General features: G+C 46.5%; 1 protein-coding gene across 1 annotated transcript in view; it reads left to right on the forward strand.

Annotated features, from left to right (window-relative positions):
- scara5 (scavenger receptor class A, member 5 (putative)) overlaps positions 1–23905 on the forward strand; it is a 175039-nt gene that overhangs the window by 15120 nt on the left and 136014 nt on the right. The window contains exon 3 of the mRNA XM_085997380.1: positions 16178–16309. Within this exon, the coding sequence (XP_085853506.1) occupies positions 16178–16309 (132 nt within the window). The remainder of the gene's footprint in view (positions 1–16177; positions 16310–23905) is intronic.

Consider the following 23905-nt stretch of genomic DNA (forward strand, 5'->3'; position numbering starts at 1 on the left):
AGGCCATGAATGAATGGGGCTGTTGTCTCTCAGAACAATACCACTTTCACTCCACCCATCATTCCTGTGCAAGTGACAATTGATGAGGCAAAAAATAGCCAGGACCAGTGAGCTTTGCTGAATCAGTTGCACGGCCATCTTCGGAACTGACAGAAAAAGGTACAAGGCCCCTTCAATTCCAACTGCCTCACACTGAAGCCCTGAAACAAGCCAGTACTCTGTATATATTTTTTCACTTCCATTGGAGAATTACTTAGAAGAAATCACAGCTTAAGTTTAGATGATGTACACAATACACCAGTACTAAGGGGAAGATCTGTGGGAAAAGACATTATTCATGCAAGATAAAGTAGGTTGCACTGTATTTTAACTTTGTCTAGAAATTTTCTTTCTGAATTACAAAGGATTGTATTGCAGAAGGTGCTTTGAGGCACTTTCTTGTTTGCATGTGGACAGAAAGCTTGCTTTCAGTGGTAGTTCAGGTACTTCGCTGAATTAATCTTGGATGAATGCCTGATTAACCAGTTTTCTTGGCTGCCTACAGCCACATCCTCATGATCAATGTCTGCGGCCTGCTCTGGCCTTGCTCCCAGATTGGCCTCCTTCCTTATAGTTAGAACTTTATGTGTGGAAAAGTTGTGGAGCCTGCAGCAGATGACAGTGATCTTGACAACCTAGGAGGAGAGGGGGCCGCACTATAAGTTGCGCCATGAGCCATCGAGCTATCTGAAGTACTGCTTCAAGGTGCCAATGGCATGCTCAGTAATGATCCTGCTGGTTGTATGGGCCTTGTTGTTTTTGCACTCTATCTCTGCCTGTGGCTGCAGCAAGGGTTTAATTAGTCAGCATTAAAGAGGATAGCCATGGTATCTGTGATATCCGAGTGGTAAGGTCAGAAACTGAGATAAGCCAGACTTCAGGAACCAAAACTTTAACTGTTGAATTATACATATGTAGCCGAGAAACTAGCTCTTATAGGCTGCAGCAACCGGACCTCCAACTTGCTTTGTCGTAGCCCAGTCTGAACCCTGTATTTCCTTTAGATCACTGTTAGTTGTCTCTATGGCTTGAGCAAGTTCCAATGCTTTTTCATACGTAAGCCCAGTCTCGGACAATAATCTCCTCTGCATTCAAGCATCCATTATCCCGCAAACAAGCCTATCTCTCAGCAGGTCTTTCAAACTGTTCCCGTAATTGCAATCGTGTGCCAGTTTTCTCAACACCGCTGCATAATCCAATACAGTCTCTCCCGGTTTCCTGTTCCGTGAATTAAATTTGAAACGCTGTACAATCTCACTCGGTCTGGGATTGAAATGATCCTTTAGCAAGTCCACTAAGTTAGAAAATGGTACGTCTCCAGGCTTTTCAGGACTGCATAAGTTTCTCATCAAACTATATGTCTGACTTCCCACGGAAGTGAGCAAAATAGCTCTCCTTTTTCCGACATCAACTATATCATTTGCTACAAAGAAATGCTCCAGCAACTCACAGTATTCGTTCCAGGTCTGCGTCTGAACATCAAAAGCAGAGAGCTGTCCTACCATAGCAGCCATGATTCCTTGATTCAGTGCTTTTCTTTTAGTTTTCCTTTTTCAAGATGAGATCTGTTCAGCCTCGTCGTCAAATGTGATATCCGAGTGGTAAGGTCAGAAACTGAGATAAGCCAGGCTTCAGGAACCAAAACTTTAACTGTTTAATTATACATATGTAGCCGAGAAACTAGCTCTTGCAGGCTGCAGCAAACACACTCTATTTCTTACTGTGCGATCACAGAGATGGAGGATCAACCTCTGAGTCATACCCAGAATGCAATGCCACTACCTTAATAAGTGGTGTGCCAGGACATTACCTTAATACTGGTAAATATGATCCCTTGATATTTGTCTCTATCTGGTGGATAACTTAAGCATTACATCCCAGATTACTATATCCCCCCCCCCTTATGTTTACAATAATTTCTTAACAACATTCTTAAAAAGTCCATAAGGAAACTCCTTTAACGGTAGTCCATACTGAACTAATCTAGCAGGTCGTGATCAATCTCTCTGGCGGCTTGTGAGTCTTTGGTGAACATCTTACAGTCAAGTCCCTGCTTGATTGTGGTAGAGCCACCTGCTGCTGCTGAGCAGTACTCAGAGTATCTGACTCTGCTACGATGGTTTCATCTTGACGAAGGGGTCCAGGTATAATTGTCTCTGTTTGTGGTGTTGGTACCACCAATGCATTTGGATAACTGGGGGCCAACATTTCCTCTGGAACCTTCAGTTCGATTTCCCTTTGTCTGGTCAGTATCTGATCCACATGTCTGCGTACTACCTGACCAGTTCCCACCATGACCGTATATGAAACTGGACCGGTCATTGAGTCTATGACGCCAGGAATCCATTTTGGACCATAACTGAAATTCCTGGTAAGGACCGCATCTCCTTCTCCAAAACTGTGGCTCTTTGTCCTTCTGTCATGGTTCTCCTTTTGTTTGATTTGTCGGTTTTCCACCTTCCTTTTTAGATCTGGGTGAACCAGGTCAAGAGTGGAGCGTAGTCGACGTCCTAACAACAGCTCAGCAGGAGCGAGTCCTGTGGTAGATTGAGGTGTTATTCTGTAGCTGAACAGAACTCGTGACACTTTTGCTGCCAAACTCCCTTCCGCACTTTCTTTCATCATCTCTTTAAATGTTTGTACGGCTCTCTCCGCAAGTCCATTTGAAGACAGATGATATGGAGCTGAAATCACGTGCACTATGCCATTGTTTCTCATGAACTCTTTTATTTCTGTACTCACAAAACACGTGGCATTGTCACTTACTATGATCTCCGGTATCCCTTGATTACTAAAACTCCTACGCAGGCAGTCTATAGTAAAAGTAGATGAAGCAGAATTTACAGGATACACATCCATCCATTTGGAATGTGCATCAATGATTATGAGGAACATCTTTCCCATGAATGGACCCGCATAATCTACATGTAATCTTCTCCATGGTTTATCCGGCCACTCCCAGGGGTGGAGTGGAGCCGCTGCTGGTGCCTTCCTGTGTACTTGACAAGTGCTGCATGTCTTGACAAGATTTTCTATCTCCTCATCTAGCTTTGCCCACCACAAGTAACTCCTTGCCAAGGCTTTCATTCGCGAAACTCCAGGATGACACTGATGTAGTTGCACTAGGATAGACTGTCGTGCTGGCTGTGGAATAATCACTCAAGCTCCCCACAACACGCAACCATCCTGCACACTCAGCTCTGTCTTCCTGACACTGTAAGGTATGAAATCAGTCCCTTCCGGATGTTGTGGCCAACCCCTCATTACATATTCTCGGACTCTAGACAGTACTGGATCTTTACCAGTCCAAGTCCTTACTTGTTCTGCGGTCACAATTGCCATGTCCGTGTCCTCCAACATCAAATCTCTGTCCTCTGGAGCTGCATGGATAGGTGTACCTGGTAGTGGAAGATGGCTCAAGGCATCTGCGTTCCCATGGTACTTGCCCGCCTTGTAGACGATGACATACTCATATGCCCTTAACATCACTGCCCACCTCTGGATCCAGGGTGACACCATCTGTGGTACTGCTTTCATCTCATTAAAAAGAGATAGAAGAGGTTTATGATCGGTGCATATGGTGAATTTCCTGCCATATATGTACTTGTGAAGCCTCTGTAACCCAAACATTGCTGCTAATCCCTCTTTATCCAACTGGGAATAGTTTTTTTTTGCTGGGGTCAGAGTTCGAGACATAAACCCTATCGGTCTTTCTGTTCCATCTTCCAAGCTGTGTGAAAGAACTGCCCCCACCCCGTAAGGTGAAGCGTCACAAGAGAGAATGATGTCTTTCTCTGTATTGTAGTGAACCAACACATCCGAGGACAGTATCAGTTTCTTGGACTGTTCAAATGAAACCCTCTGTTCCTCTTTCCACTGCCACTGTGTCTCCTTGCACAGAAGTTTGTGAAGAGGTGCTAACACTGTTGCCAAGTTTGGTAAAAACCTGTTATAATAGTTTAGCAGTCCCAGGTAAGCTTTTAACTCAGTAGGAGCTGGGGCCTCCTGCAGTGCTTGTACCTTCTCCTTGATTGGATGGAGCCTGGTGGCATCCACTCTAGGTCCCAGGACCACGGCCTCATTCCCAAGGAAAGTGCACTTACTCCTCTTGAGCCGTAACCCAGCCTTATCCAATCTTTGTAGTACCTCTCTCAGAGTGCTCAGCTGCTCCTGGTCGGTTCTTCCCATCACCAGAATATCATCCAGATAGATTGAAACATGTGGAATCCCTTGCAGTACACCCTCAATAGTCCTCTGGAAGATAGCTGGACTAGATGAGACACCGAATGGCAAGCGGTTATAGGTAAACAAACCCTTGTGTGTATTTATGGTTACATACTTCTTGGATTCCTCATCTAGTGTAATCTGCAAGTATGCATGACTCATATCCAGCTTCGTGAATTTCTTCCCTCCAGCCAGGTTTGCAAAAAGATCCTCAGTTTTAGGAATAGGATACTGTTCAAGTTTAGACACCCTATTTACTGTCAATTTATAATCTCCACAGATTCTTACCGAATTGTCTGGTTTTAAAACAGGTACAATGGGAGCTGCCCATTCTGAACATTTTACGGGTTCCAGAATGTTCTCTCTCAAAAGACGGTCAAGCTCAGCCTCTACCTTTGGTTTCATGGCATACGGCACAGGTCATTGTTTAAAAAACCTTGGCAGTGCCTCCTTGTCTACATAAATCTTAGCTGGGGGGCCAATAAATGTTCCAAGTTCTTCCTTGAACACGTTCTCATGTTCAATCAACACTTCTTGCAAAGACAATTGTTTGCCTCCCTCTAGTTGATTTATTGCTCCCCAATCTAATTTAAGTTCTCGTATCCAGCCCCGACCTAACAAGTTTGGTCCAGAACCCGATACTACAACTACAGGTAGCTGTTCCACGGTGTCCCTGTGTTTCACAGTCACAGGAGCTGTACCCAATGTCACCACTCATTCACCGGTATATATTTTAAGCTGCATAGAGCAAGACTTTAACTCTGGAACTTTTGCACAGTTCCACAATTTTGAGTACTCTTCCCTGTTCATTATGGTAACACCACATCCGGTATCCACCTCAAAGTTGACCTTAGAGTCATTTACTATCAGTTGCAAAGTGATAGGATCCACTTTTGGAATGTCCTCTACCATACTATGCAATATGAACATGTCGTCTTCTTTCTCAGCTTCTCCGCTGATGCGATGTGCTCCCTGTTTTTTCACTTCTCTTACTAAGTTTTGCTTTTCTCCCCCTTTAGGTTTGTAACCCTCCACGGTAGCTTTTGCTCTGCATGCACGTTTTACATGTCCTTTTTTCCCACACTTGTGGCACTTTTCCTCCAGAAACCTGCATTCCCTTGCCAGGTGATCTCCATTGCATCTATAACATGCCTTTACATGCTCACATTGTGGTTTCTGACTCATATTTAACTTGTGCACAACCGGACCTCCAACTTGCTTTGTCGTAGCCCAGTCTGAACCCTGTATTTCCTTTAGATCACTGTTAGTTGTCTCTATGGCTTGAGCAAGTTCCAATGCTTTTTCATACGTAAGCCCAGTCTCGGACAATAATCTCCTCTGCATTCAAGCATCCATTATCCCGCAAACAAGCCTATCTCTCAGCAGGTCTTTCAAACTGTTCCCGTAATTGCAATCGTGTGCCAGTTTTCTCAACACCGCTGCATAATCCAATACAGTCTCTCCCGGTTTCCTGTTCCGTGAATTAAATTTGAAACGCTGTACAATCTCACTCGGTCTGGGATTGAAATGATCCTTTAGCAAGTCCACTAAGTTAGAAAATGGTACGTCTCCAGGCTTTTCAGGACTGCATAAGTTTCTCATCAAACTATATGTCTGACTTCCCACGGAAGTGAGCAAAATAGCTCTCCTTTTTCCGACATCAACTATATCATTTGCTACAAAGAAATGCTCCAGCAACTCACAGTATTCGTTCCAGGTCTGCGTCTGAACATCAAAAGCAGAGAGCTGTCCTACCATAGCAGCCATGATTCCTTGATTCAGTGCTTTTCTTTTAGTTTTCCTTTTTCAAGATGAGATCTGTTCAGCCTCGTCGTCAAATGTGATATCCGAGTGGTAAGGTCAGAAACTGAGATAAGCCAGGCTTCAGGAACCAAAACTTTAACTGTTTAATTATACATATGTAGCCGAGAAACTAGCTCTTGCAGGCTGCAGCAAACACACTCTATTTCTTACTGTGCGATCACAGAGATGGAGGATCAACCTCTGAGTCATACCCAGAATGCAATGCCACTACCTTAATAAGTGGTGTGCCAAGATCATACTGGTAACTATGATCCCTTGATATTTGTCTCCATCTGGTGGATAACTTAAGCATTACATCGCAGATTACTATATTATCTGAACAGCTATCTTCCCAATCTCTCTTTGCCTTCAAATAAGCCTGGCACAACTGATTGTTGCAAAATGAAAGCACCATTGATGTTGCCTGGGGAATGGCTATTGGCCTGCATGATGTGGTACTGTTGGTCACTTCTAGCTGCAAGTTGAATCCCTTTCTGTTTATGTAGGCCATTGCATTGCATCACAGAGCTCAGGTGGTAACATGGGCTACAATCAATCACTGTACTTTCAGGAATCCAGCAGTCTGATAACATTTGGCCAGTCCTGTCACGTTGTAGTTGCTGTTCGGTGGAAAAGGAATGGAAGGGGTTGGCTCTATTGAATAAAGCAGAGAGAGGCCTCTGTTTGATACATCAATGGACAGTAAATTGACTGGTACTGCTGATGTCCCCTGGCTAAAATTCAGGGATGTAGTCACCTTGATAGCCATTGGCAGGGCCATTCTGATATATAAAATTGGCTGCAGATGTGCTTGGAGCTAATGGAACAGCTCTGTAGTTAACTCCCTGCAGAGGTTTCTCATTGTCAGGTAGCTGTACCTTGGGCAGTAACAATCATTTCTATCCAATAACATGTGAACATCAGGTGAAGACACAATCAAGCTTGGCTGTGGTAACACCTGTGATTCAATAGCCTGCCAACCTTGATCATGTCAAGGCCATGGTAAAACCCAAACATGAACAATAGCAATTTGGGTGATATGCCAAACCCTTGGAAATTAATTCAAGCAAAGATTAAACCACCTTCAGAAGGTGAAAAATTCTATTTGTTTATATTGCCTTGAAGTCCATGAAACCTATAGATCCTGAAGCTTTTTCCTACCAAGGTGTATTTCAGTTTGTCATTACTTAGGATATGTTTCTAGTTGCTAAGTGAAGGAACCTTACTTTGTTTTGATGCTGAAGTGTTCTGGCTGACAGGTTTATTTGATGATTTGGAACTCCTGTTTATAAAAGACTTGCAATGTGTCATTCATTAACAACTTCACTGTAATGCTATTTTTCTGTTGAACAAAGAAAGGAATCTTTCTAGTTGCTATGGCAGCAATTTAATTTACACCAAATGTACTCAATAGACCCTCCAAAAGGATAGCAACATAAAATAATTATCTTGATACCTAAAAAAATGGGTACCAAACATTACAAGATTAAGTAATCATCCTATTTCTGCAAAAAATACACATTTTCAAAACTAAACCATCAATATCATTAGGGGTCATAAACATAAGATGGTCACTAATAAATCCAATAAGGAATCCAGGAGAAACTTCTTTACCCAGAGAGTGGTTAGAATGTGGAACATGCTACGACATGTAATAGTTACAAAGTATTACAAATTATTACAAAGTATTTACAGCACAGAAACAGGCCATTCGGCCCAACAGGTCCATGCCAGTGATAATGCTCCGCACGAGTCTCCTCCCACCCCTCTTCATCTAACCCCATCAACATACCCTTCTATTCCTTTCTCCCTCATGTGTTTTTCTAGCTTCCCCTTGAATGCATCCATGCTATTTGCTTCAACTACTCATTGTGGTAGTGAGTTCCACATTCTAACCACTCTCTGGGTGAAGAAGTTTCTCCTGAATTCCCTATTGGGTTTATTGGTGAGAATCTTATATTTATGTCCTCTAGTTCTGGTCTCACCTGTAAGTGGAAACATCTTCTCCACATCTACTCTATCAATCCCCTTCATAATCTTGAAGACCTCTATCAGGTCACCCCTCACCCCTCAGCCTTTTCTTTTCTAGAGAAACAAGCCCCAGTTATTCAATTTTTCCTGATAAGTATAACCTCTCAGTTCTGGTCTTGTTCTAGTATTTTATTTGCACCTTCTCCAGTGCCTCTATATCCTTTTTATAATATGGAGACCAGAACTGTTCATAATACTCCAACTGTGGTCTATACAAGGTTCGATACAAGTTTAACAGAACTTCTCTGCTTTTCAATTCTATCCCTCTAGAAATTAACCCCGGTGCTTTGTTTGCCTTTTTATGGCCTTATTAACCTGTGTCACCACTTTTAGTGATCTGTGTATCTGTACTCCAAGATCCCTGTGTTCCTCTACCACACTTAGGCAGTAATTTTAATCTAGAGGCAGGTTTGGAGTGGGTGGTGCTAGAAAGTGGTCGGGAAACCCAGGAGAATGGGTTCCCTGCAGGCCCTGCCGTGGTCAGGACTTGTGAGCCGGAGAAGCATCGGGGAGGGGGGCTGGCTGGTCAGGGCTGGCGTGGGAGGCTGAGAAGGCAATCAGGGGACAGAGGGGGGGATCAGAGGCCTTGTTGAAGATGGTAGGGGGGTCAGAAGCCTCATGGGGGGATCGGAGGCCTCATGGGGGGGATCGGAGGCCTCGTGGGGCGGATTGGAGGCATCATGGAGGGGATCAGGGGCCTGGCCGTGTGATCAGAGGCCTGAGGGAATGATCGGAGGCCTGGGGGGATCGGAGGCCTCATGGGGCAGATGAGAGGCCTCCTGGGTGGGATCGGAGGCCTGGGGGGTGGGGGAGCAGAGGCCTAGGAGGGGGATCAGAGGGGGGCAGTGAAGGAGGGACGCTGGATCCAGGAGGTAAGTGTAAAAGCACTTACCTCCTGGGGATCCAGCAGTCCTCGCCTTACTTTAGATGGTGGGTTCCTTGAGGCCTGGGAAACCCGACCAGCCAGAGTTAAATTTGTAGTGGTGGATCACCATGAGGCAGCCGGCCTCATTATAATATTTAAATGGGCGACCTGCCTCCTGGCATCGGGTTGACTGCCCGCCCCCCCATCCTGCCTCCGCTAAAACTGGAAGTGCGCGGGTTGGAGGCGGGTTGGCATCGGTATTCAGTTTTATAACACTTTAACCTCCAACCTCCCACCCACCTGTTTTTTGGGGTTAAAATTTCCCCCTTATTTTCCAAGGAGTATGTGGCTTCCTTATTCTTCCTACTGTGGCGGAGACCACATAGGGACAATAACACAATGTATAGCCAATGTTGTTATATGTACCTAAACGCAATTCACTATGTATAGCCAATGTTGTTATATGTACGTACTGGGTTGGGTTATTGGGGCAGGGTCCCTTTAAGAGCGTCGGTAGCGTGATGACGTCATGCGTTGGTAGCGTGATGACGTCATAGCCCTGCAACGAGGCTGAGATCCTCAGTCCTCATGGAGAGTGAATAAAGTAACACGCGTTTTGCCTTTGCTGCAACAAAAGTCTCAGAGCCTGTTGATTTCTAGCGACTCCAACATTGGTGACCCCGCTGCTCTTTTGGATGATTCCAAAGACCTCATCCGAAATGGCGACGAACACCGTTTCCATGAAATTACCCAGGTTTTGGGAACGACAGGCTGCTGCTTGGTTCGCCCAGGCCGAGACTCAATTTGCACTCCGGGACATCACCGCGGACGACACGAGGTACTACTACGTCGTCTCTGCTCTCGGCAGCTCCACCACAGCCAGAGTCGTGAGCCTGCTCGAGAACACCCCGGAGCTCAACAAATTCGAAACGCTGAAAACGCACCTCTTAGAAACTTTTGGACTCACCGAAGCCGAGCACGCACGCCGGCTTCTCTCTCTACCCGGGCTTGGCGACTCCAAGCCCTCAGAGCTGATGGACCACATGCTGGCCCTCCTGGGCACACACAGGCCATGCTTCCTCTTCAAGGAACTGTTCCTTCAACAGCTGCCAGGTCAGGTACGGTCGGCTTTAGCCAACTCTTCCAGTACCGATTTCCGCGACCTGGCCAAGGAGGCCGACAAATTTTTCTCCGCTGGGCAACAGTACTGCGTGGCCACGCGGAGCCCTGCCCCCACCGATACAGCCCAATGGCGGCAGCTCCCAAGCCTCTGCTTCTACCACGCGCAGTTCGGCCCCAAAGCCAGGAAGTGCCGGCCCCCGTGCAGTTTTCCCGCGTCGAAACAAACGAAAGACCACTCGTCGGCTGCTATGGCTGTCGGCCGTTCAGGCAGTTTGTTATTTATTATGGACACCGACTCCGGACGTCGTTTTCTTTGCGACACGGGTGCCCAGGTGAGCGTCCTGCCCGCGTCAACCATAGACATACAAGGGGGGAACCACGGCCCCGTCCTCGAAGCTGCCAACGGTAGTTCCATCCGCACCTTCAGGAAACGGAGCGTGGCACTTTGTTTTGGCGGGCAGCGGTTCACCTGGGACTTTGTCACGACAAAAGTGTCCACCCCCCTCCTCGGTGCTGACTTCCTCTGCGCCAATGGCCTTTTGGTGGACGTCAAGAACCGACATCTCATCAACGCTGAGACTTTCAGCTCGCTCCCGTGTTTCCTCAGCGGGTCCAGCACGACGAAGTTGCCCAGCGCACTCTCGGCCTCCGACGAGTTTTCCCACCTCCTCGCCGAGTTCCTGGACCTCACAAAGCCCACGTTCTCGTCCGCCGCCACGAAACACGGGGTAGAACACCACATCTCGACCACCAGTCCGCCCGTCTATGCCCGTCTACGCCTGCGCTCGGCGCCTCGACCCAGGGAAACTCGCCATCGCTAAAGCCGAGTTCGACACCATGGAGCGCCTCGGCATCATCGCCGGCCGAACAGTCCGTGGGCCTCGCCCCTCCACATCGCCCCAAAACCAGGCGGTGGGTGGCGCCCGTGCGGCGATTACCGGCGCCTCAATGACGCTACGACCCCTGACTGCTACCCGATTCCACACATCCAGGACTTTTCCGCCCGCCTGGCCGGGAAAGTGGTATTCTCGAAAGTGGACCTCGTCCGGGGTTACCACCAGGTCCCTGTTCGGCCGCAGGATGTCCCGAAAACCACGGTGATCACCCCGTTCGGGCTGTTCGAATTCCTCCGCATGCCATTCGGCCTCAAAAACGCCGCCCAGGCTTTTCAACGCCTAATGGGCACTGTGTTACGGGACCTGCCATTCCTGTTCGTATATCTGGACGACATCCTCATCGCCAGCGCCTCCAGGACGGAGCATGTGTCGCACCTGCGGACTCTCTTCCAACGCCTCAGCCAGCACGGCCTAATCGTCAACCCGGCCAAGTGCCAGTTCGGGCTGTCCTCGATCGACTTTCTCGGGCACCGCATCACGAAGGATGGGGTGGTGCCACTGCCATCGAAAGTGGAGGCCGTGATGGACTTCCTGCGACCCCTCACCGTGAAGGCCCTGCAGGAGTTTTTGGGCATTGTGAACTTTTACCATCTCTTCGTCCCCCGAGCAGCCCAGCTTTACGAGGCCCTCAAAGGCAAGCCCGACAAGCTCGCCGTCGACTGGTCCAAGGAGATGGCCAATTCTTTCACAGACACGAAAAGGGCCCTGGCTAACGCGACCATGCTGGCGCATCCATTACCTGATGCGCCGATCGCTCTCACCACCGACGCCTCGGACTATGCGGTCGGCGCCGTCCATGAACAGTGGGGTCAACGGCACCTGTCAGCCGCTCGCCTTCTTCAGCCGGCAGCTCCGCCCCAACGAGCGGAAGTACAGCACCTTCGATCGCGAGCTTCTCGGCCTCCACCTCGCCGTCCGACACTTCCGTTTCCTACTGGAGGCTCGCCCGTTCACAGCGTTCGTGGAGCACAAACCATTGACCTTCGCCATGGCCAAAGCTTCCGAGTCATGGTCGGCCCATCAGTAACGCCAGCTGGCCTTCATCTCAGAGTTTACAACGGACATCCAGCATGTGGCTGGGAAAGACAACCCCGTTGCCGACTGTCTCTCCCGAGCCGTCGCCAGCGCCGTACACCTCGGCATCGACTACACCCGCATGGCGGCCGACCAGGCCTCCGACCCGGACGTCCAGGCCTACAGGACGGTGGTCACGGGCCTTCAACTAGCGGATGTCGCGTTCGACGATGCCGGCACCACACTCCTGTGCGACGTCTCCATTGGGCAGCCACGTCCCGTCGTGCCCGACGGGTGGAGATGGCAAGTTTTCGACGCCGTCCATAATCTTTCACACCCGGGCAGGAAGTCATCACAGAAGCTGGTGGCGGCTAAGTTCGTCTGGCACGGGCTCAGGAAAGACGTTCGCAACTGGGCCAGCACCTGCGTGGTATGCCAAGGCTCGAAAGTGCATCGCCATACTAAGTTGGCGCCTTTTGCGGTGCCCGAGAGGCGGTTCGACCATGTTAACGTGGACCTGGTGGGGCCCCTGCCGCCCTCCCACGGGTTCACCCACCTCCTCACAATGGTCGACAGCGCCACCCGATGGCCGGAAGCCGTCCCGCTGTCTTCAACGACGTCCGCCGATGTGGCTCGGGCGTTCATCAGCACTTGGGTCGCCCGGTTTGGTGCCCCCATCTGACATTTCCTCCGACCGGGGGCCCCAGTTCACGTCGGAGCTCTGGAACGCTGTCGCCCGAGGCCTCGGGTTGAGACTCCACTGCACCACAGCTTACCACCCTCAGGCTAAGGGGTTGTGCGAATGGTTTCATCGCTCCATGAAGGCCGTGCTCCGGGCCAGCCTCCGGGACGACAGTTGGATCGACAGACTCCCGTGGGTCATGCTGGGACTCAGGACCGCCCCCAAGGAGGACCTCCAGTCCTCGTACGCCGAGCTCGTCTATGGACAGCCGCTGCGGGTACCCGGGGATTTCGTCCCCAACGCAACGGAACCTTGGTCCGCAGCCCGTCAGTGGTCCGACCTTCTGGGCAACGCCAAGGTTTTCGTGCCGTTTCCCACGTCGCAGCACGGCCTCCCGCAGTCCCATGTTCCGCTCGACCTTCGTGCGGCGGAGTACGTTTTTGTCCACCACGACGCCCACTGGGGACCTCTTCAGCCACCCTATGATGGACCATTCCGGGTCCTGGAAACCGAGGACAAGACCTTTGTAGTGGATGTCGGCGGTAAGCCGGACTGCATTTCCATGGACCGTCTTAAGCCGGCCCACCTGGATCTGGACCGACCCGTTGAGTTGGCACAGCCCCCGAGGTGGGGCCGACCTCCGGTTTCTGCACCCTCAGTCCACCACCGAGCGCCCGAGGTCCCTCCGACGAACCCCCCTGGTCCCCGCCCCGGAATTGAGGAGCCGTTCCGACCGTGTGATCCGGCCCCCCCAATGACTGACATTGCCAGTGCTAGTGAATTCTGGGGGGACATATGTGGCGGAGACCACATAGGGACAATAACACAATGAGACCACATAGGGACAATAGCACAATGTATAGCCAATATTGTTATATGTACCTAAACACAATTCACTATGTATAGCCAATGTTGTTATATATACGTACTGGGTTGGGTTATCGGGGCAGGGTCCCTTTAAGAGCATGCGTCGGTAGCGTGATGATGTCATAGCCCTGCAACGAGGCTGAGATCCTCAGTCCTCATGGAGAGTGAATAAAGTAACACACATTTTCCCTTTGCTGCAACAAAAGTCTCAGAGCCTGGTGATTTCTAGTGACTTCAACACTACCAAAATGTATTACCTCGCATTTATCTATATTGAAGTTTATTTGCCAATTACACAGCCATTCAGCAAGCTTATTAACGTCTTCCTGTATTTTGTCGCTGTCCTCCTCTATAATAACTATGCCCACCCAATTTGGTGTCATCTGCAAATTTTGAAATTGTACTTCCGTTTCCTGAGTCCATATATCGTTTATGTAAATGGTGAACAACAGTGGTCCCAGCACCGACCCTTGTGGAATACCACTTCCCACCATTTGCCAATTTGAGTAGTTGAGGTGACTAGGATAAATACATTTAAGGGGAAGCTAGATAAACACATGAGGGAGAAAGGAATAGAACATTGGGCCAGAAATTTGGGTCGGAGGCTTCCCGCGGGTGCAAGCCTCCGCCCTGCACTTACCTAGCGCGCCGGCCGTTGTGCTGTGGGCCCACGTGGGATTCCGATCCTGGGCCTGCTCCAACTGCCGGCGCGCAGTGCTTGCATATCCCAGGGGCGCAGTTAGTTCGAAGCGTCCCCTGGGATCACATGGGCCATGGAGAGCCAATGGTAGCAGGGAATCTGTATTCATGGATTTGACAGGAAGGCCTGTCAAATCTATGAATACAATTCAGCCCCAAAACATCACTAAAACTTCAAATACATTTTTTTAAATCACATTTTTAAAATAACTATAAGTTACATAAAATAACTATTTTAAACAATAATTTAAATTTTTGAAAAAATTAATTACAGTTTCTAACGGGGCTAAAAATAAACTTACCTTTCTTTAAAGTATTTAAAAATAATAAACCTGTGGAAAAAATGTTTTAAATTAACTTAATTCACCACTTACCTTGTTAAAAGTAGGCCTTGCGACTGCTTTTTACAAGTGTAGCTCCTGGAGACTTACCCTCCCGGAGAAACCTGCAAAAAAAATGTAAGTTCCAGGCGTACGCGCTGCCTCTGTGACCTGTGAACCCCTTCCTTTAAGGGAACGGAAATTCCGGTTTCCCGCGCATGCGCAGTGCATGCACAAAACCGCCACTTTCGTTGGGCCTACACGTGAGTACGCACTGGGGACCTGATGTTCTGGCCCATTAGGCTGACAGGGTTAGATGAAGTAGGATGGGAGGAGACTCGTGTGCAGTATAAACGTCGGCATAAACCAGTTGGGCAGAAAGTGCTGTAAATTTTATGTAATTCTGTGTAGTATCGAATACAGTCTACTCTTAGTTCAAAGTCACTTAATTCAAATTATCTGATAATTCAATTTTTTAGCACAAAATTATTATTTGTCATGTTATTCCATGTAGCTTAATTCAAATTATTGGATAATTAATTTTTTTTAGTGCGAAGAGACAACTTTGAATTATCAGAAGTAGACTATTTCATAAAGGACTGTTGTAAAACTGAACAGTGCAAAGAGTCTCTGCAGCAGCTTCACAGTGTACTCCTGACCTCTGTGTTTTGCTGTGTGCACAGTGGCTGCCGTGATTCCTACATTACGACAGTGACTACACTTCAAAAGTACTTCCTTGGATGTAAAGCGCTTTGGGAAGTCCTGAGGTCATGGAAGGCGCTCTGAAAATGGAAGTTCTTTCTTTCTAACTCTGGGGTTCAGGAACCTGGGTTTAGAACACAGTTCTGGTACTAGTGCTATTTCTGTAGCTGTCTATGACTGACTTCAAGGGCATAGGCAGAAGCACAAGCTCTATGCAAATGCACATGTTTTTAACCCCTTGGCTGTGTGGTCGGCAATTTTCCCCACCAATGGTGGATCTCAAAAGACCGCAGTTTACCACACGTAGGAGGGCTATGGAAAAAAATGCCTGTTGTTCTTATAAACCTGAATGACTAATTTGACATATTTACCATTAGTTTCCGCAATCGTCCGGCGTAACTTTGGTGCAAGATCAGGAGAAACCCCAGAGAAACAGCATAAACAGCGGTTTACTCCCATCGCTCCAGGGTGTCCGCTGATCTTCTGCTGAACTTACAGGGGTGGAAATCGGGAAACCTCTGCTTAAATTCTACCCATTGTAGCAACTAACCTTATATAAATTGACTCAAAATAACTGTTTAATTAAAAATCTGCCAATTGTTAAACCTGTTGTAAAATTTAATTAATAATTTTTAATATAAATGTATTTTTTTTCACAATGTGAAGATGGAATGGCCATTGACCCACACAGGCCATGCTGCATTGGGAAGGTTCAGTATTTGGAAGGAGAACTACATACTTAAGGTTCATTCTGTAATGGTGGTTTTGTAAAGGGATTTTTATATGCATATAATTTCACACTCATAACAGGATTTATGCAGTATTTTTGGTAACGTGTCACCGTGTAAATAGAAACGAGTTGTGGCAAGAGAGAAAAGGAAGAGCCTCTAACTGTTCATTTCATTTTGTTAAGGACCAGCTGGAAGGCGAGGGATAACAAGCAATTTTTGCAACCACTGGAACTCAATGGCAGGAATCAAGTGTGCGATAGCCGTCCTGTATCTTCTTGTTTTCCTCATTTGTATTGGAATTGTCATTGTTGCAGGTAACACATCCTATTCTCACAAGGCAGCTGCCCCCTCTTGGGGTAGGTGGCAGATTATTATAAACAGGCACTGAATCGTTGTTAAAATCTCAGTGATCAAGCTTGGCCATTAAAGCTGATGTTTTCCCTCCTTTTTCATAGAACATGAGTCGCTTTGACGATGCAAAAATTGAATTTCTAAAATATTTATTATAATATATATAAACTATGAGTGAAATGCAGAATTTCTGTTTTTAACCATAATTTTAATAATATGTTACATTTTTAAAAAGATAAAGGGTAATGGTTTATAGTACATAACTAGTACATAAAATGCTTCACATGTGGTACTGTGTGTTTCATAAATATTTATTGTCAATACTTATGTGTGCACTCAGTAATCTAGTTAAGGCTGCCATTGTACTATTACTTCTGTGTTGATGTAAAATGGTTTGTGGGTGCACATCAAAGCAAAGGTGGCAGTATAACATGGGAATCAGGTTGGACATCTGACTCCCAAAAACACTGAAATAAGAGCTGTGGTAATCTCATACCATTCAGGGTGCACGCCCGGTGTAGTATAACTATAGTCCAGTGCAAAGCTCCATTTTAAAGTCCTCAGGTAGTCCATTGGACATAATGAGAACTTTATAAACTTATTTTTGACTCATTTGTTGTTAGGAAAGAAGCTATACTTCACAATATTAAGGATTAGTTGTCAAGGTAGCAGAGTCCACCTATGCAAACACATACTGCTTCACCACTGAACTCTATAAGAGATGCAACCGACAATGTAACTCTGGTCTGCCAGTTGTGCATTGTACCGCACAAGTTTGAGACTGGTATCTGTAGTGTAATGGCATAGTTAAAGACCCACAATAGACCCACAAAAGAGGAGGTTTAAAAGCAGGACAAACAGCTGGTATTTATTTGTCTGACATCCTATACTGTGTTTATAGTAGAGAGTTGTACTTGTATGAGGCTGTGTGCATTTGAAGTTCCATCCTCCCACTGGTGAGATCCTTTAGTTTGTAGTGCGGTGTAGGTTCACTAAAGGTTGAAAGCAGAGGCCAATAATCATGATCAGCACCAGCCAAGCTGCGCCAAGCTCTCATTTACTTTTACCACAGATTTAATCAGTATCAAAAGGCAGCCAAAGCTCATAAGTGGCTAAAAAAAATTCCACTTCCATTAAGGGGAGGAGCAGGAGGGTTTGGGGCAGTGTGGCTGTGCCAGCTGCTCCAACTTTGACTTTGCTATTGTTACAGTTTGAAGTGGCAGAAAAACAAAGTCTGAAGGGATGTCTCATGCTTCTGACTTTTCAGAAAATTCACTAACATGGTCAGTTTTGTTTAAGCCTCTAACATGCAAGCTGTCACTCACCTTGGTTTAAAATGTTACTTATTTCATGTAACTCACCCGTAAAAAAATAAATACTGCTAATGTATTTGCAATTGGTCTCACTTTTTGATCATAAATCTCACCCATTTTCCTGATCTTGACACTTATGAACTCAGCTTTTTGGCACTTGCAATGTTTATAGTGCCAACAGATTCCAAATCAGGCATTAGTTCCTCATTTGCTAAGATTTGAAGTATCAGAGAGGTTAAGCAGATATCTACATTATTTGCAACTACTGAACAACATACCTTTGACATTCCACAGATAATAAACTTGCCAGTGAACACAGTTGCTTCACTTTTCTAAAGAAACATTCCCTCAAAACAGATTGGCAGAAAGGATATGCAGCCTTGAACAGCTGCATAGAATCATGTAAATTTCATTCGCCCCATTATGCCTGTTCTAGTGCTAGCGCCAAATCGGAATTATCTACTCTAATTCCACTTTCCTGCTATAGAATTATGGAACTTAAGGTTCTATAAAGCTGACCACTCCCAACAAGTACATGAGGCCTTTATACAGAGAATTAGACTCATTCTTCCCCTTCAGAACAGAGTAGCTGATCGCTTCACATTGGTGTGATATGGTGTGATACTATGAGCAGGGCAGTAAGCCTGATAAACTCCTAACATTTGCCCCAAGGCTGGCATTTCCAATTGACAGCCTGTAGGCCAAATCTGGCCCACTTCCTAATTTCATCCGGCCCACCCAACAAATTGGTCTACCCATGAAATGATGCCTCAGCACTCCTCTTGCCCTCCAATTGGTGCCCACAGTATTGTGCTTTCCTGAGGCAGATTCTGACTGGAGAGGGATAGCGGTGCTGATAGTGAGAGTTGGTGAAATGATCAGATAAATGTTTGGTATTATTACAATTAGTTTGGTAAGGTATTGTTCAGAACGATAGGGCAACATTTCTCACTGGGATTGTCAGTATTAGAAATGGCCCATAAAACTTTGCTCAGATTTCTAGGGGGAGTTGAATCTACAATATCTGGCAATTATTTCTCCCAGCACTGTGTTGTCAGCTTGTTTCGATCGATGGAAACAAGCTGGCACCAAAATTCACAACTCATCTTCTAAACTGTGTCTCTGATATCCCCCATCAATTAATGGAGCAGATTTTCAACTTGCCGTCCTGGACGTAAAATCAATGGTAATGAAAATCGGGTGGTTTCTATAATGGGCAGCGGATCCACAATGCCAGTTTTACACCCGGTCAGCAAGTGAAAGTTTACCTCATAGAATGTTATGGTGGCTGAGTATCCCAAGCTCCTTGGCACTAGTAGCATTCTCAAGTGAGAATAACATTGGAGAGTGCAGGAATGAAGGAACCTGACAATAAGCAGACAAAGAGGTTTACAGGAGTGAAGCTGGACAGCTTGCATTGTAAAATGCTAAGAACTGTCATCTAGTTTAAGGAGAAACTGATGACTTTTGGTATCTATACAACCCAAATCCTAAATTAAAGGAACTATCTGTCTTTGATCTGAATTATACTTCCATTATGTCTTGTTTATTCTCTACCATATGTGCATAACTGATCTGCATGGCTCAGAACTAATGATTTTAAATAAAAATAATTCATACCCTTAATCCAGTTGTCAGAGCCTAAAAATGGAAGATACCTGCATATAAGGGTGGGATAATCAAAATAGATGATAAAACAAGGACTGCTGCTTTACTCACACATCTACTTTTTCACATAAATTAGTGAATAGTAAAACATATCCTTAATGTTTTTGTTATGTTGCAAAGACATTATATTATTTGTAAAAATGACAGCCATGTTTTTGAAATGTATAGCCTGGATATTAACAGGGGCGGGTTACATAGGCGGGGGCAGAGCTTTGGACGGATAACCCAGAAGTCCTCGCATGCTGTGGAGTTTTTTGGCCCTGACAGGTTCGCCACCCAGAAGTCAGCCTGATTGACAGACTTGGCTTCCAGTCAGGCAGGGTGCACTCCAGAACAGGCCGCAGGACCAGTTGGTCTGATCCCTGACCTCAGGAGGGTCCGATCCTGGGGGGAGGTGATCCTTGACCTCGGGGGGGGGGGCCTGTCTGATCCCAGGAGAGTGGTACGATCCCTGACCCCAGGGGTTGTCCGGTCCCCGACCCCGAGAGTCTTTGTATGGGGGGGGGGGGAGGGGTCTGATGGGAGGGGGGAAATTGGGGGACCTAGGGAAGTACTCATGCTCATCCTGGCCCACAAGCAGTGCTGTGAAGGCACTTACCTTCTCCCTGAAGCTGTCCTCGCCTCACTTCAGCTGTCGGCTTTCCCGAAGGCTGGGAAACCGGCCAGCCACTATAAAACCGGAAAAGCAAGTTAAAGCAGAGGCTGTCATATTTAAATTGCCAACCCGCCTCTTGGGAGCGGGTTGGCTGCCCGCCCCTTGTGTCCAGCCTCCGTTAAACACAAAAGTTAAACCGGGTCGGAGGCAGGTTTGGATCAAGGTTCAGATTTTTAAAACTTAAAATCTGACCCGAACCCAATCCAGCCATGATTGTGTGCTAAAATTCAGCCCTATGTGTCTATACAAAACTGAAGTGAAGTTAATTAAAAAAGTTTGTTGAATCACAAAAAATCATTACATTCATGTCACTTGTGACATGCAATTCGCTGCTTATCCCTACCAAGCAACATTTTTCAATGATGGAAGATTGGCTGCATCTGGCTCAACTATGAGAAATGACTCATAGCTTTCATGAATCACAAATCAAATCAGTACTAGCTGGCATGAGTTGGTCCTTAGTGGCTATAACAGCACTAAATGGGAAATTATAATCTCACTAAGGAACTTTTATTCTGTAACCCCGTACAGTCAAACAGCTGAAAATATTATCCCATGCAAAATTGAAACTACTAAACAGCTAACTCAAACATAAACCACATGAATAAACTCATATGTTCAGCATATAACAGTTAGCTGGGAATGTGTCACAAATGCAAGTAGCCATGGTATGAGGAAAGGGCAGGGAAATGAGACTAAGTGGCTAGGCCGTTTCAGAGAACTGCACAGGCATGATAAGCTACGTGGCCATCTTCTGTGCTCTAAAATTCTATAAGGGGAATTTTAACCCCCAAAAATGGGTGGGTTTGGGTTGGGTGAGATGTTAAAATTTAAAAAATCTCAAACCCAAACCAACCCTCATTGAACTTGCCCACTTTTGGTTTTAACAGAGGCGGGACAGGGGGAAGGACAACCAAGCCGCTCCCAGTAGGCAGGTCACTCATTTAAATATTTTAATGAGGCTGCGTGCCTCAGATTTTATCTCTCTTCTAGCTTTAGCACTGGCCGGACGGGTTTCCCGGGTCTCGGGCTAACCTTCTAACCTGATTCCCTCTCCGTTGTTGGATCCCCCCTCCTCGTGATCACCTACACCCTGACCACCGAGATCGGACACCCCTCCTCCACGATCACTGACCACCCCCGACCCCCCATCTTTGCCCCCGATCTCTCTCTCCGACTTCCTGCGATCACCCCATAACCAATGTTCCCTCTTATTTTTTTGGGGGGTGCGCGGTCCCTTCACAGTGAACCTTTACATTGAAAAAGCCGGCCCCAGGCTGTGCGGGACCGGTGGCTGCGCACCTTATAGTGAACGTTGTCCACGACCCTTCAAGCCACACCGTACCCACCTACCCTTTGTGATCTCCACCTCAGCAACAGGAAACCTACCTGCTTCTAGGCTGTGCCTCTTCTACAGTGTTCCCTGCCCGACAGGGAGCCAAGTCTGTCCTGGCGAGGATCCTGTTGAAAAAAAAACACTCATGCTGTGGAGTTAACTCCAGTGTTCGGCGAAACCTGTACATCTGGTGGAAGATGTCTTTCTGAGGTTGGTTCGGGTTTGAAATTTTAAAAATTTTAACATCCCAATCGACTCAAACGCATCCGTTTTTCGGGGTTAAAATTCCCCTCATAGAATTTTAGAGCGCAAAAGGCCATATAGCCTATCATGCATGGCTTAGCCTTGACAACAATTCAAAAAGTGATCAGCCTAGAAATTGGAACCTTTAGCGCCGGCCATTAAGGCCGGTTTTGAACAAAAAATGGCGGCCACTTCGCTTCCACCCACTTCCGCCGCAGAACACGACAGCCGCCATATTGGGCAGGGTGGCAGTGCCGCCATTGCCTGCTCTCACTTCAAATATTTTATTGATCAAGAGCATGATGTCAATCAGCGTGCAATGGCGAATTGATGCACGCTGAGCGATTTTGGACGTTGCCGCTCCTTTTAACGCCCTCTCCAAAGCACATCCATATGTTCAGCCGTTGCTAGCGCATAGACCCGGGAGTAAGCAGAGGAGATCTATAGATCTCTGAGAAGTCTTCAAGAACTATGCAGCCCCACCTAACCCAGGCTCTGTGACAGGTTTGCATTGAAACTGATCACTGTTTCAAATAATTTTGACATTGTTTGCAACTAGATCGTGTAATCAGGAACTTGATGACACATGCAGCATGAGTTTTCATAACTTCAAGTATTTATAACCTCAAACTGATAGAATAATTGCACCCAAATTGCAGTCATTTAATCAGTTAATGATGACTTTTTTTGATTAATAATTGTACTTGACAAATTAGCCGGCTAAAGATTTGAGAGCTTCAGCCATTGAATTAAACATAGATTTCAGCTAAACTGCAAGTTGCGTTGTTTAAAATCTGACAGCTTAGTGTATTTTTAGGCTTTGATTTATCTTGCATACTCTCTCTGTAAACCTACAACACACGAGTAACATAACCAGGAACATTCCACTTCACTTTCATATATCGCGATTTCCATGAGAATGCCGCACAGATAGTTTAGACCCGACCTTTGGCCTCCTGCTGATCGTACTGCCTGAAAGAGCGTGTTGCATGGAAGGTTCTGCACTGCGCTCATTGAAATCAGCAGGCAGCGCCAAAATAACACTTGGAAAGAAACTCTAGCAGAATTATGCAGGCAGGCATATATGAAAGTGAATCCTGCAATTAGTTGTAGGTTTGCGTGGGTTTCCTCCGGGTGCTCCGGTTTCCTCCCACAGTCCAAAGATGTGCGGGTTAGGTTGATTGGCCATGATAAAAAAATTGGCCCTTAGTGTTAGGGGGGATTAAATACGTGGGGTTATGGGGTTACGGGGATAGGGCTTGGGTGGGATGGCTGTCGGTGTAGGGACCGGGTGCTAAGGGTTTGGATGATCAGCCATGATCTCGTTGAATGGAGGAGCAGGCTCGAAGGGCCGAATGGCCTACTCCTGCTCCTAGTTTCTATGTTTCTATGTTTTGGAGATTACAGTACAGCACTGACAGAAGCAGTGGGGGATTTAAGCGACATGTTAAGGATAAGGTCAATCCTGTGACCAACCTGTTTGCTAAAGTGCTTCAGGTATTGTCTGTAACTATTATGCCAAGCCAAATATCCACCCTCAGCATAAGAAATCTTGTAATTTGGACAACAATAAGAACCAAATTATTTTCATTCATTTAGGTATGTGAACATTTCATTTATTCTTGACATTTATACCATCAATCAAACGTTCTTAATTTGGAGGCGGTAGACATACATGACAGGTGACATTATATAAAGCCCTGATTCTGTGAGGCTGGCAAAATTGTGCTTGCCCATGGTGGGGATGCACCTATGCCAGGAGCAAGCAGGAGAACGCCTCATTGTGAGGCTTCCTCTCCTCCTGTAATAAGCTCCCTACTCAGGGAAAACAGGTACAGGAATCCTGACTTACAGGCAGGAAATCGAGCCAAGAAGCGGCTCTTAAAGAGCTGTTGCCCGACTTTACTTATTCTATAAAGAATAGTTAAAGAGAGGGTAGGACTGCTCAGGGATGAATGTAGGGTCTAATTTTGGAGCACAGCAATATGGTGGAGATATTAAATAAATATTTTGCATCGGTTTTTACAAATGATCATGGTAATGAGAATGTAATTGTGCTAGATGACGAGCAAGACTTGCAAAACTCAAGGTGGTTAAGTTACAGGGCCCTGATGGCATGCACCCTAGACTGTTGAAAGAAGTCAGAGAAGAGGTAGCAGAGGCTCTGGCCACAATTTTTCAATCCTCCTTAGTGCAAATGGACTGTAAAACAGCTAATGTAACACCTTTGTTCAAGAAAGGAGAAAGATAAACTAGGTAACTATAGATGAGTTAGTCTAAAAGGGCTCGATTTTAACTCCCGGGCGAGAACGCGGCAAAGCAAGTAGCATGCTCGTCCGGGACG

This window comes from Somniosus microcephalus, chromosome 9, assembly GCF_052327205.1.
Source record: "Somniosus microcephalus isolate GS21.2 chromosome 9, FLI_Smic_1.0, whole genome shotgun sequence".
Classification (NCBI taxonomy): Eukaryota; Metazoa; Chordata; class Chondrichthyes; order Squaliformes; family Somniosidae; genus Somniosus; species Somniosus microcephalus.